This window comes from Engystomops pustulosus, chromosome 2 (genome assembly GCF_040894005.1).
Source record: "Engystomops pustulosus chromosome 2, aEngPut4.maternal, whole genome shotgun sequence".
Classification (NCBI taxonomy): domain Eukaryota; kingdom Metazoa; phylum Chordata; class Amphibia; order Anura; family Leptodactylidae; genus Engystomops; species Engystomops pustulosus.
The window spans coordinates 30334633-30348561 of NC_092412.1; the positions used below are offsets into that span (position 1 = coordinate 30334633).

At 42.4% G+C, this 13929-nt stretch overlaps 1 protein-coding gene and 1 long non-coding RNA gene across 3 annotated transcripts in view; one reads left to right on the top strand and one right to left on the bottom strand.

Moving 5' to 3' along the window:
• LOC140117427 (uncharacterized) overlaps positions 1 to 13929 on the top strand; it is a 35535-nt gene that overhangs the window by 4745 nt on the left and 16861 nt on the right. The window lies entirely within an intron of this gene.
• MAML2 (mastermind like transcriptional coactivator 2) overlaps positions 2859 to 13929 on the bottom strand; it is a 112028-nt gene continuing 100957 nt past the window's right edge. Inside the window, exons 5-6 of the mRNA XM_072134165.1 lie at positions 12541 to 12652; positions 2859 to 9153 (exon numbers count right to left, since the gene is read on the bottom strand). Coding sequence (XP_071990266.1) covers positions 8282 to 9153; positions 12541 to 12652 — 984 coding nt within the window. The 3' untranslated portion in view covers positions 2859 to 8281. The remainder of the gene's footprint in view (positions 9154 to 12540; positions 12653 to 13929) is intronic.

Here is a 13929-nt window from a genome sequence, read left to right on the forward strand (position 1 = left end):
CTCCGCTGATAAGCCTCAGCCGCTTTCCTGTATGGAGGGCATTGTGTAATAGTCACATGGAGTAGGCAGGAAAAAAATCCCTGTCTAGCCATTTTTCCATCATGAAGAGGAAGTGGTAATTAATGCAATAACATACTGTATGTCCATAGGGTTTATAGCATTCACAGATGTATGAAACTACAAGTAATACTTAAAAGGAACCTGTCACAGCTATGTGGGACACTCATCCATCCATAGCTCATTATGGACTGCTGTATTAGTGCCTTGTCTAGGGCGGCATTATATTATACAGCTCTTACTACGCCCAAGGCATGCACTGAACCTGAAGTGGTACAACCCAGTCTTAGTACAAGTCCAGTCCTCAGGAGAAGTGAATCTCACAGGTTGACACAGGTTCTTAAAGACTACCAGTAGAGACTTATTCAGTTTTAAAGATTTAATACACAAATGTGCAGTGCAACATAAAAATATTTGTCAAAAATATTATCCAAACAGTTATAAAAATGAAAAGGCTAAAAAAAAAACCACGACCTGAAATGTTGAAAGTTACTCGTGCTGGGGGATTTCAGCAGTAGAGATTTCAGGCAGCATTTCCAGTTGAAATGGAATCCCGAATGACTCACAAAAGGGGTTTCTTGGTCTTGCTAATTTAAATTGGTGGGGACCTCATTATCTTTCACCCCGTTGTAGAATTGAAGGGTTTATGTCCAGGAGTGGGGGTATTATGTGATTAAGTGGGGTTCATGGAGGCTTACCCATTTGCCAGGATGATAGGAATAGTCCTCCTGACTCTACCCTAATTATGGTTTATGTCCATATTATTTTGATAGATATGATGTTCCTTTGTTTGAGTATTGATGTGTTTGTCATAGTTTTGGAAGAACCAACACAGGACAGGCGCCCTCACATAATAATTAGCTTATCTCTTTCATCCTGCCAAGGATGTTAAATAGAGATGAGCGAGTATACTCGTCCGAGCTTGATGCTCGTTCGAGTATTAAGGTACTCGAAACGGCTCGTTGCTCGGACGAGTATTTCCCCTGCTCGAGATCGAGCATTTAATTAAAAAAACACAGTGAAGAACAATGAAGAATAGAATAAAAACAGTGAACACAGGATCATTTAAGTGAAAAACACAGTGAAGAACACAGTGAAGAATAGATTACAGATGTTCGGCACATCTGCTTACTTGTCGGAAGACGCGCGCGGAACGGCAGCAGGGAGACATCAAGCAGCAGGAAGACATCAAGCAGCACGGGGAGACATCGGGCAGCACGGGGGAGACATCGGGCAGCACGGGGGAGACATCGGGCAGCACGGGGAGACATCGGGCAGCACGGGGGAGACATCGGGCAGCGCAGGAGGCATCGGGCAGCACGGGGGAGACATCGGGCAGCGCGGGGAGACATCGGGCAGCACGGGGGAGACATCGGGCAGCACGGGGGAGACATCGGGCAGCACGGGGGAGACATCGGGCAGCACGGGGGAGACATCGGGCAGCACGGGGAGACATCGGGCAGCACGGGGAGACATCGGGCAGCACGGGGGAGACATCGGGCAGCACGGGGGAGACATCGGGCAGCACGGGGAGACATCGGGCAGCACGGGGAGACTTCAGTGGAAGAAGAGGAGCGATCCCGGGACAGCGTATCACCCCGACAAGTAAGCAGATGTGCCGAACATCTGTAATCTATTCTTCACTGTGTTTTTCACTGCGTTTTTCACTTAAATGATCCTGTGTTCACTGTTTTTATTCTATTCTTCACTGTTCTTCACATCTGATAACTTGTCGGGAGATAATATACGCGCGGAACAGTGAAGAATAGATTGCAGATGTTTGCATACATCTGCTAACTTATCAGAAGACATTCTTTTTCAATTAAATAACACATTTTATTCCTGAACCATGGTCCCTTTGAAAAATGCTCGGGTCTCCCATTGACTTCAATGGGGCTCGTTATTCGAGACGAGCACTCGAGCATCTGGAAAAGTTCGTCTCGAATAACGAGCACTCGAGCATTTTAGTGCTCGCTCATCTCTAATGTTAAATGTACACATAATCTTTGAGGCGCTTGAACTTATCTGATTTTCCTACCATACAACTCTAATGTAGTTTTGGTTTGGTCCTCCCTGATGTTCAGGCCTTCCAGCCGAGGTGGTTTATAGATGGCTTCTGTCCCTATTCTGATTCTAAATGTAATTGTGAGAGAAAGGAGAACATCAAACAATAAAAAAGACGATATTTCTGTACAATTACTACACGTGTCTGTGAATGTAGGGAGAATGGAATAAAAAGAGAACAATGTAACCACTTGCAGCTGCATATTTCTCTATAGTCTCTGGTCCCATTATACTGACTCCTTCTACTTCTGATATTAACAACCTCCATAAGGAGTCGAGGTCAGAGGTAGAGCTTACATCTGGCAACTTGTGTCATAAATTTCAGTGCACAGAGTAGGTACTTAAATTACGAGTAGTCAACGCATATGAAAAGCTTGTGCCCCCTCTGGCTCAAGGGTCCAGTACCATCTACGGCCACACATACCTCTATCGCAGTGGTTCTCAACCTTTCTAATGCTGTGACCCCGCAATACAGTTCCTCATGCTGGGGTGACCCCAAACCATGCAACTTGCAGTAAAAACACAGTAAAATTGCGGCTCCGATGGCTTTAGGCGACCACCGGTTTTGGTCGTTCGACCCCCGCTGGGGTCCCAACCCACAGGTTGAGAACCACTGCTCTATAGTGACTTAGCTTAGAAGACTCATCTTTTAGCAGGTAGAAATAAATGATCACATAAGGAGCCATACACTAAGTTTAAAATGTAATCTTTTATTATATCATCAATTTTACGTTTGTGTTAATATAAAATAAGTCTGGAGAGTTTATAGCAAAACAGTATTTACACACGTACAAAAAAACAGTACAAAAAATGCATTAAAACACAATGTTATATACGTAGTACAATGGCGTACATGGGAACACATAGATATAGAGCCTGTAAATATTATTCTAAATATTAATACAAATTCCTGTACAAAATTGATAATTATAGTAGAAAGACACATGAAGCTTAGGAATAACATTGCAGCTTATGGCAAGGGAATAATATTCACTATATAGTGTCTAAGGAATAGTCATAAATACAAAATTACACAAGTATCATACAAAGGCCGGTGAAGTAATAGCTGAAAATACACTGCAAGACGGCACAGTATCCCAGGTCCTAAGCAGAGGGGGTTCATGACCCTCCAGGGAACCTGTATAAGGTATAACCCACAGTAAATCTGCATTAGAATCATACCCTATACAGGTTCCTGGGCAGGTCATGACATCCCCCTGGAATTTGTATGAAAGAAGAGGCAAAGGTAAATCACACTCCCAATTCCCACCTCCTATACACCCTATGGGCACAATATCCACAACTTTTATTTGTTGAATTTTAATATTATAGCAATGCATCTAAATTTAAAATATAAGTACATTTCTCGACAACCGTTTTGAGTTTACAGCTCCAATGCAGAGTAATGTATCTCCATGGTAGCAGACTACCGGATATTTAAAAAAAAAAAAAGCCTCTTGCTCACAGACGAAATTACAAGTTTTGTTTTCCGGTCTTCGGTAGAAGATTTTTAATTTGCTGGACCAATAGATTTGGTTTTAGAAAAGATTTTGTTTTTTCGATCTCTGTACTGGAGGTGCATCAGAAAGTGGCCGCCAGAAGGCAGACAGTCACAGTGAATGGAGTGGTTGCTCTATTTATTTGGGGTACAATGAACCCCCGTTCTCATGATCCATGGGGTCCAACCCCTGGCACCTCCACCATGAACTTATTATGACGATTAATATAAATTTTGTACCGATGCATTTACACAATGAGATCCTGTTGTGCAATGTGTGTGTGTGTAGTTCTATAGTCTTACCACTAGATGGCAGCATAACCCACGTTCTTGTCTTATTGAATCCTGTACTAGTGACTTTAGCAGATCTTAATTTGGAGGATGTGGTTTTGGGTTTTGTTTGTTGTGTATACTACTTTGGATTACAAACCGAGAACACGTCGCTCTGCTGGTAAAAATCAGAGCTGAATTTAATAGTTTGTATACGAGAAAAAAGATTATTTTGGCAGCGTGCGGCTAAATCGAAGTACAACTTGTAGCAGGAAATAAGCCGTGTTTTGCGGACAAGGGGGATGTTATGGCTCATAGGATTCTGCTAAATATTGTTTTGTTCTTACGGCATTGTCTTTATTTTCTTAAAGGGGTTTTCTGGGTCTATCTATTAGTAGTTGATCACAATGGCGTAACTAGAAGCTGATGGGCCCCAGTGCAAAGTCTGTGCCAGGCCCCCGACTATAATGTAGGGTTTATAGTAATAGTCTTCTCATATGCGAAAGTGACGCCATAAGGCCCCCCTAAACCTCTTGGGCCCAGGTGCAATCGCAACCTCTGCACCCCCTCAAGTTACGCCCCTGTTGATCAATGAGAGTGGAATAGTGGACACCAATCAGCTACTTGCATATTGATAGCTCTTTAGTAGTAACATGATGGCGGCGTGACAGTGGACACCCCCACTCATCAGCTCTGTCCATATGGAAAGATCACTATCCCAGAAAACCCCTTTAACTAAGGATGAGCTGCACAAAAATATGAAAGAGAATCTTTCCTCTATGCTGACATGTTTGTTCTAGAAACTACTTATATTTCCCATGAATAAATGTTTCATAGAACGCGGAATTATGATGCTCCTCTATTATTCCCCCTGGAAATGTATATGAATGAGTGTTTCTACTTTCCATCAAACTGGGGTGTGACCCTGACTCCATGGAATCACTTCTGGAATTGTCAGAATATTTATGGAATGATAAAGACAATAGTAAAACTTGGTTTTTGAGGTTTTCTTAAAATTCCAGGATGAATAACAGAAGAAAAAATAGTATTGTATTGTCTTCTTTAAATAATAAATAGAGTACATGGATTACATTAAATTCAGCAGACTAAAAAAAATTCCTATTTGGGCGTTTTAAGGAAGTACATTGTCCTATCACCTGCATGGGATCTTATAGACCACAGATAAAACTGATAAGATCTACTGTTATAAAAGTGATTTACTTTGGAAGGAAATGTCATAGACAGTCTAGGGGAAGACATGGATCACATGTAGTGAATTAGTATATATGAGTCCCCCCCACTCCCCGTAAGGGATACATGTCTGGGACCCCCAATGATCATGATAATGGGAGTCCTCAGAATACCTCTGGTAGAGAGGTGGTGTGCTGATGGCAATAGATGAACAAATACACTGCACAACCCCTTTAAGACTTTAGCCAAGTACATTAACCAATCCACCAGTGTAGAGGAGCTCAGCTATTACTAAAGCAGAATATTTTCCCCAGTACACTGCCATTGCTATCATCAGTTTCAACGCTTTCTGCAATATACATGCCAGCTGGCTCACATTCCAGCTGAAGATACTGCAGATGCCAACATGCTCCAGACTTTATGGGAACACATCACCATATAAACACAGTCTAATCTGTAGGCAGAATATTATAGAGCAGGAGGAGCTGAGCAGATTGTACATAGTGTCCTATCTGCAGGCAGCATGTTATAGAGCAGGAGGAGCTGAGCAGATTGTACATAGTGTCCTATCTGCAGGCAGCAGGTTATAGAGCAGGAGGAGCTGAGCAGATTGTACATAGTGTCCTATCTGCAGGCAGCATGTTATAGAGCAGGAGGAGCTGAGCAGATTGTATATAGTGTCCTATCTGCAGGAAGCATGTTATAGAGCAGGAGGAGCTGAGCAGATTGTACATAGTGTCCTATCTGCAGGCAGCATGTTATAGAGCAGGAGGAGCTGAGCAGATTGTACATAGTGTCCTATCTGCAGGCAGCATGTTATAGAGCAGGAGCTGAGCAGATTGTACATAGTCCTATCTGCAGGCAGCATGTTATAGAACAGGAGGCGCTGAGCAGATTGTACATAGTGTCCTATCTGCAGGCAGCATGTTAAACAGTAGGAGGAGCTGAGCAGATTGTACATAGTGTCCTATCTGCAGGCAGCATGTTAAACAGTAGGAGGAGCTGAGCAGATTGGGAGAATGAGGGCTATGACTATTTCCAATGCATTTTCTGTAGAATTCCCATCTCTTATATTAAGGCACTTAACCTTAGAAACTAATAGTATGGTGTCGCACTGTGGATATGAGCCCTACAACACTTCTGCCAGTGAATTAGTACCAGGGTATAATGTAAACTTACTGAAGTCTGGAAATCTCTAAACAGTACCATCTATTCTACCAGTACCATCACCGTGGGGGAACCTTTACCCTCCAATACAAGATGGCAGAACAGTGGGAAGTGACATGTGGTCCAGGGCAACTAAGCGATAGTAACTGTTGGCCAGAAGGACAGGAAGTCAAAGTGGAGGACTTCCTGGGTCAACATATTCACGGCCCATCCTAATAATACATTTTATGGAACCCAACAAATTGCATCTCCATGTTTAAATAACTGATTCCTAAAATGTGGCATCAACCCTTCAAGGCCCCACCACAACCTTAGACTTGTTATTAAGTTTCCACCATATGGTAGGGGAGCAAGGTGGTCGATGGATATATCAGCAGACCAGACTAATCTATTTAGGAATAGGAGACTGATATTATACTAGGCTTCTAATCTTCTCATTCTTCAAGGAATATTTTCTTTAGTCTACCTCATGTATTTGGGATGTGTAAAAGTGTGAGGGTCAGGATCTGAGGTAATTTACCAATATACATCTATTAATAGTTCTGCTCTGCTTTCTTGTTATGTAAAGTGAAGCCTCCTGTCTTTTACCTGAAGTTCCTGTCCATAAAATGGCCGCAGATGGAGGGTCATGTGATCTCTATCTCTATGCACAATCGCCCTGCCAGGGTCTTGATCTATTATTCCAAATGGCAGGGTGATTGCTCATGGACAGATAGAGATCACATGGCCCTCCATTCTGCAGCCATTTTATGATCAGGAATGTCTGGCTTATGAGGAAAAAGACCAGAGGCCTCACTTTACATATCAATAAAACTATTAATAAAACTATTAATAGATGTATATTAGTCAATTACCCTGCCATCCACATTTACACACATAATAAAAACATGAGGTAAAGTGGCCAACCCCTTTAACATATAGTTTTAGAGGTCCTCCATCATAAACAGAGCAATATTTTGTCTTATTAACATGTAAATTAGCATTTTGGAGCACTATGGGTGTGGCTTCATGGTCCGATACACTCTCTCTTTTCCAGTTTTACTAGGGGGATTGGAACTGTGATCACAAAGGGGGAGAGCACTGTCAATCAAGGTTAAGTAGGAGGCATTGGGCAGTGAAATCGGACAAAGAACTTTGTGGACACTACCATAATGCACTAATGGTATCATTTAAAGGAAACCTGCCATGAGGATTCTACTATCAGAAGTAGATTGTACAGTATATTCCTCCTGCTGCCTCTTCCCTAATCTGTCATTTAATAATTAGTTATCAGATTAGTGCCAGGCATGTACTAGCCTGGCCGAGCACTGGTAGCTCAGGATAGTACACGCCCCAATAGCCTCTGAAGTTAATTTACATATTTCTAAAATAAAGTTTTGAACAAGTTAGATTAGGTTCCAGGATTATTAAATTACAGATTAGGGCAGAGGAAGGCAGGAGGAATCTACCATCACATCTACTTCTCATAGTAGATTCCTCATGATAGGTTTTCTTTAAAAAATAAAAATAATTAACATAGGCACAACAGATTTTCTCCAGAAAAGACCTGCTGATGACAAAGTTGACTTCACCTTTAAGGTCATATGTTAATGACGGAATTAATGTTTTAATAAAAGCAAGTGTATTTAGGTCAAAATAAACCTTTTAAACATCATAACATCTTACATACATCATGATAGTTTGACCCTCTGAATTAGCGATCACTAGTGAGTAATACAATAAGCAGTGACAGAAGTGCTGCAGAGTAAAAAAAAAGGTAGAAAAATGTACAAAAATCTTACATATTATTGCAAAATGTATTATTTTTAATGGTGAACTTGAAAACTATATACATGGGAGTCTTATGAGAAGAAAACTGTGCTCTATATACACTGTGGTTTCCTCATGTCCTCCAGGTCCATAGGCAAAATGTCTAAATAGCTGGATCTAGGATATGTATATGGTTACCTGGAAGGGCTCAGGGGAGCCTTTGCCCCATCAGATGTCACCAGATGAGGTTCAACCCTACAACCCTTATAGCTTGTGCAATATTTTTCAGGAATGGCCTTTAAATATCTCATCCAGGTTGATATCTTTCATCCAGTCATCATTGATGTGGCCCGTTTTTAGTAAAGCATCAATGAAGTCAGAGTCACCATTAGGAGATGAACCCAGTCCGCCATTTTGAGAAAGAAAATCGAAAGAACCCAAGTCGTTGTTAGAGTCGCTCCTTGGAAATACTCTACTGGTGGAATTAAATGTGTTGGGTGGCATGTTCATCCCTCCCCCAGCTTGACTCATGCTTGGTAACATCTGTGACCTTAATGGTGATTGGCCATTATTAAACCCCCTTAGTGGTTCCATAGTTTGCCCACTGTTGGATGGTGCCATTGTATTTAAAGTAGACATTTGCACCCCAGGATTGACTTGGTTGGGCATCGACAAAGCACGTTGAGGAAACTGTTGATGGCCTATCATACTTTGAACTGATTGGTTGGTATACTGATTGGTGTTGGCATAGCCTACCATATCCTGCCTCTTAACATCGGTACTCATCCATTTCTGGGTGGGGGGTGAGTTATTGATGACATTTTGAGGTCTCTGGACTGCTACATTTGGTCCAGTAGGTCTAAATGGTGGACCATTATTTCCAGAATGAGTACCAAAAGGCGAAATATTTGTCCTAGGCGTTGCCTGCCGCGAGACAACGTTGCCATTCTGACTTGTTACCATCTGGGTTGGACTGGTTTGGCTCATACCATTATACATAGATTGCGGTGGACCATACATGGTTGGACTTCCCTGAAGTTGTGGCAATCGAGATCCATGGCTTGTTGAAGAATGACTTTGATTTTGAGGCGTCATATTTGTTGAGGGTGAATTTGGTAGAGTAGGGTCTGGGTTAACACCTACGGTTGGCAAGCCACCTGATAAATAAAATGTGTATCAATTAAAATATTACATTACTTATAAAACATGACTTAGCATTTAAGGTCTTCCAAATCCCCAAATCATAATCCAATTGAGAATCTATGTGTTGGAAGAACAAATCTGAACAATGGCGAACCTTACATTTTACCTTGTAGGAGTTATAGGATCTTCCACTAATGTCCTGGCTCCAGGTCATCTTCAAAGGTCTCATAGAGTCAACGCTTTGAAGGATCAGAGGTGTTTTACTGGCCCGAAACGGACCAACCAATATTATTAGGGTGATTTTATTTGACTGATTGAATTTATGTCCCAACATACTATTGTACAACACAATACATATGAAACAGGACTTAGCATTTAAGGTGTTCCACAGTCCTAAATCTTTTATTCTCATTGACTATCTATAGCATCTTCTAGAAGAAGATGTCTGAATAATGTAGAACCTCACATTTAAACTTGAAGGACTTTAAGAATCTTCCACTAATATTCTGGTTCCAGATACCACAGGACACCTTCAAAGGTCTTGTACGTTTGAGTCAACACTTTGAAGGGTCTGAAATGTTTTACTGACTGAACAGGGACAAACACAGTGGGGGTCATTTACTAAGGGCCCGATTCGCGTTTTCCCGACGTGTTACCAAATATTTCCGATTTGCGACGATTTCCCCTGTATTGCCCCGGGTTTTCGGCGCACGCAACCGCATTGTGGCACATCGGCGCCGGCATGCACGCGACGGAAATCAGGGGTGTAGCCGAACGGAAACCCGACGGATTCGGAGAAACAAAGCATAAAAAAAAAAAAAAGTGTCGCGGGAAGCGCGCTTACCTTCACTAGGTATAGGATGGTGCATTCCGGCGGACCTCGGGGAACTTCAGCGCAGCAGCGACATCTGGTGGACGTCGGAGGAACTGCCTTAGTGAATCGCCGGAAGACCCGAATCCACCGCAGAGAACATGCCACTGGATCGCGAATGGGCCGGGTAAGTAAATCTGCCCCAATATTATGAAGGTGGTTTTATACGATAGACCAATTTTATACCCTACTGGACCAGTACATAGGGAAATGAACAATCTTTCTGTAGTTTGCTTCTCTGTGTTGCTTTGGTGTTGGAGTCAGTCATAAGGAGATGAGTGACCACCATCGATCTCATACTAATGACCTATTCTATGGATGGATTAACTACTCTACTATATTGAAAGGTGCCATTTTAAATATATTAAAAAAAAATCAAGCCAAAACTTTCTCGAAATGTAAATTTGGACAAAGAAAGTAGACATATTATGGCACCTGCTTTTGACAATTGTATGAGGCCAATGTTGTGGAGATATAGAGGCACGGACAGTCCCCGGGCTACGTACAAGATAGGTTCCATAGGTTTGTTCTTAAGTTGAATTTGTATGTAAGTCGAAACTGTATATTTTATAATTGTAGTTCCAGGCAAATTTTTTTTTTTAAGCCCTGGTGACGACTGGAGTTTCTAAATTTTTTGCTGTAATGGGACCAAGGATTATCAATAAAGCTTCATTACAGACACCTTACAGCTGATCATTATAGTCTTTAACTAGGGGTCGTCTGTAAGTCGGGTGTCCTTAAGTAGGGGACCCCCTGTGCATTAAAAAAAAAACCTCCATTGAACTTTTGACATATGAAGACATCTCCATTGTACAGCGCCATGTCTTGTGTTACTGGCTCCTCCATGTCCATGAGCCGGCCTAACCTTTAATTCCCAGGATTTTTTTCTCCCTTTTTTATACTCTTGCAAATGAACTATTCTCTCCCTAACATAGACCATGATGTATATTATTGCCCACCATATTTCTTGCTTCTATTCAAATGAAAGAGCAGCTGTCGGGGGGGACTTGGATGAATTGCTAATTTTATTCCGAATTTTCGCCTTTTTTTTTTTTATTTACAAACGTATTTCTACAAGGATTCCTCTCTTCTGTTTTGGCAGCAGGGACAAGAGCTGATTTAACAAGTTCAGTAAGGCTGTCCGAGACGGTCATAAATTAAAGTTATGTGCAGCCAGCCAATAAAAATGTCACTGCAAGATCAGAAAAAAAAAAAAAATTAAATTTTGCACTTGTTTGTGCTGGTCGTATGTCTGTGCAGGAAGCTATAATGAGGTGCGTTATTGTTCTGCTTCTTCGCTGCAAAAACTTGAAAAATGCATCTGAATATGAAATAAATATCTAAGATTTTGACAAGTGCTCTTAGGGCCCCTCTGTGGCAGCGGGAATCATTAACCTCACACAGAAGTGAAGAAGAACTCTGATCTCTAAGATGGGGTTGGAAACCCTCCCAGGCCATGAGGTTTTGGGGGCTCATATAGTTTTGACAAGTGGCAAATGATGTAACCACTGCAGAGCGCAATTTACAGAAGTACCGTATATACTTGAGTATAAGCCTAGTTCTTCAGCACAAAAAATGTGCTGAAAAACCTCACCTCGTGACGTCAGCCGCTCGCTGACGTTCTACTATGTGCGCCGGCATCGGCACACACTGTGATGTCAGCGAGTGGCTGACGTCATGGCACCTGCAACGGACGGCGCGGGCACACGGAGCCGATGCTGGAGCATCGCTGTATAGAAGAGGTCCTGCCAGGGGGGGGGCGTTGGAAGGTGAGTACGTATACTGTTAGTTTTTTCCTACAGGCATTATATTGGGGGCAGGGGCTGGCAGGCTATATACTACAAGGGCTGGCAGGCTATATACTACAGGGGCTGGCTGTATACTACAGGGGCTGGCTGGTTATATACTACAGGGGCTGGCAGGCTATATACTACAAGGGCTGGCAGGCTATATACTACAAGGGCTGGTAGGCTATAAACTACAGGGGACTGGCAGGCTATAAACTACAGGGGACTGGCAGGCTATAAACTACAGGGGGCTTGCTGGCTATATACTAGAGGGGGCTTGCTGGCTATATATTACAGGGGGCTTGCTGGCTATATACCACAGGGGGCTTTGCAGGCTATATACTGGGGGAGGGGGGGGGCTGTGTCCAATGCATTTTCCACCCTTGTCTTATACTCGAGTCCATAGGTTTTTCAAGTTTTTTTTGTGTTAAAATTAGGGTTCCCAGCTTATACTCGGGTCAGCTTATACTCGAGTATATACGGTAATGCTAAATCTGTTTTATTAGTGCACCTATACAATTTCATTCCCCTCTCTGCTTTTCTTTAAACCTATTATTACTCTAATGAATTCAAATTAAACTGTCTCCATAGTAACAGACTACAAGCAAACCATATGTAGTCTGATCCTGCCATCATGTTGCCTGCAATCTGTGTTCTCTTTGATGCTAGCTCACCTATACCTTACCTGTATCAGTGAAAAGTGCTTTCCTATGTCAGCCTCATATATCAGAACATGTACTTACTGGGGAATGGGTTTGTCTGTTGAATGCCAACGGAGCCTCTTCTCTGATCCTTGTAGTCAGGCGGCGGTCTTGTCAAATGCCGGTTTAGTTGATCTTGGTTGTTACATTTTTCCTTTAACAAGAAAATAAAATTCTGTATCAGTATCTTCCATGTGAATTCAACATCATCATTTCTAAATCAGTCTGGGATGGAAGATTGTGAACTTCTGTAAGACATTCCAGACCAGACCAGAAGTCCACATGGCTGCTTTTTCTATATGAGGATGCAGTTTTGTAAACCCGCCCAAAGGTTACTGTACTGTAAATAGCTCTGGGTTTGGATAGGGATCGACACAGAAAATGAGCAAAATTGTAGTTACACATTGTTAGACTGGGATTCCTTGGACCCAGAAATGGATTATGATATAGGTGGTTTGGGCAGTAGCCCGGGACCCAAGCCTTCTAGGGGGCCCATGGCCACATAAACCATCCACAAAATTTTATACTGAAAAGGACTTTCACCCATGAAATCCTTATACATCTGTTCCTGCTTTCAAAACGCATGCGCACAAGATCCATTTCAGGACCTTTGAAGGTCCTCCAAAGGTCTCAAAACTCAGGCAAAAAGGACACATTCTCCATTCCCCAAGAAACCTGATTCTAGTACCATATGTAGGAAGTGAATTCCAGACTTGTAGGGGCTATAACATTATTAAAGCCCAGGACCCATGGTAGTCTTAAACTGCCCCTGCTTGGACCCACCAGAAAAACGTGTTTTCGGGGGACCAGCACTCTATAGCAGTGATGGCAAACCTTTTAGAGACCGAGTGCCCAAACTACAACAAAGACCCGCTTATTTATCGCAAAGTGCCAACAAAGAAATGTAATTTTTGATTTATACTCCCTTCTCTGTCACAGCTTTCATTGATACCAGCACCCCGAGGACACCAATAAAGCAGAAAATAGTCCCAGGTAGAGCTGTCACTTTAAAATGGCTCTGTGTACAGCAAGTCCTGGGCTGTCTGGGACTGCAGGAAGATACCTGGAGTCCTCTCTGGTGATGGCCTGAGTGCCCACAGAAAGGGCTCTGAGTGCCACCTCTGGCACCAGTGCCATAGGTTCGCCACCACTGCTCTATAGCAACATGCAAATATTGGTAGACAAACAAATTCCTAAAACATGGCTGATGCAGATTTCTCTCAGTAGTAAATTCCTCCTTAGCCCATAGACACTTGGTTCTGGAAGTCCAGTCAGTATCTTGTTTGCCTTTAACGATATCTACCACCAGGATGAAGGATTGTAAACCAAGCACACTGACATACTGGTGTGTTCCCCCTCTGGCAGGATCTGCTCTTTGTAAAGCTTCCTATGCCTTTATTTTTAAGAAAACAAATGCAAATGAACCCAAGG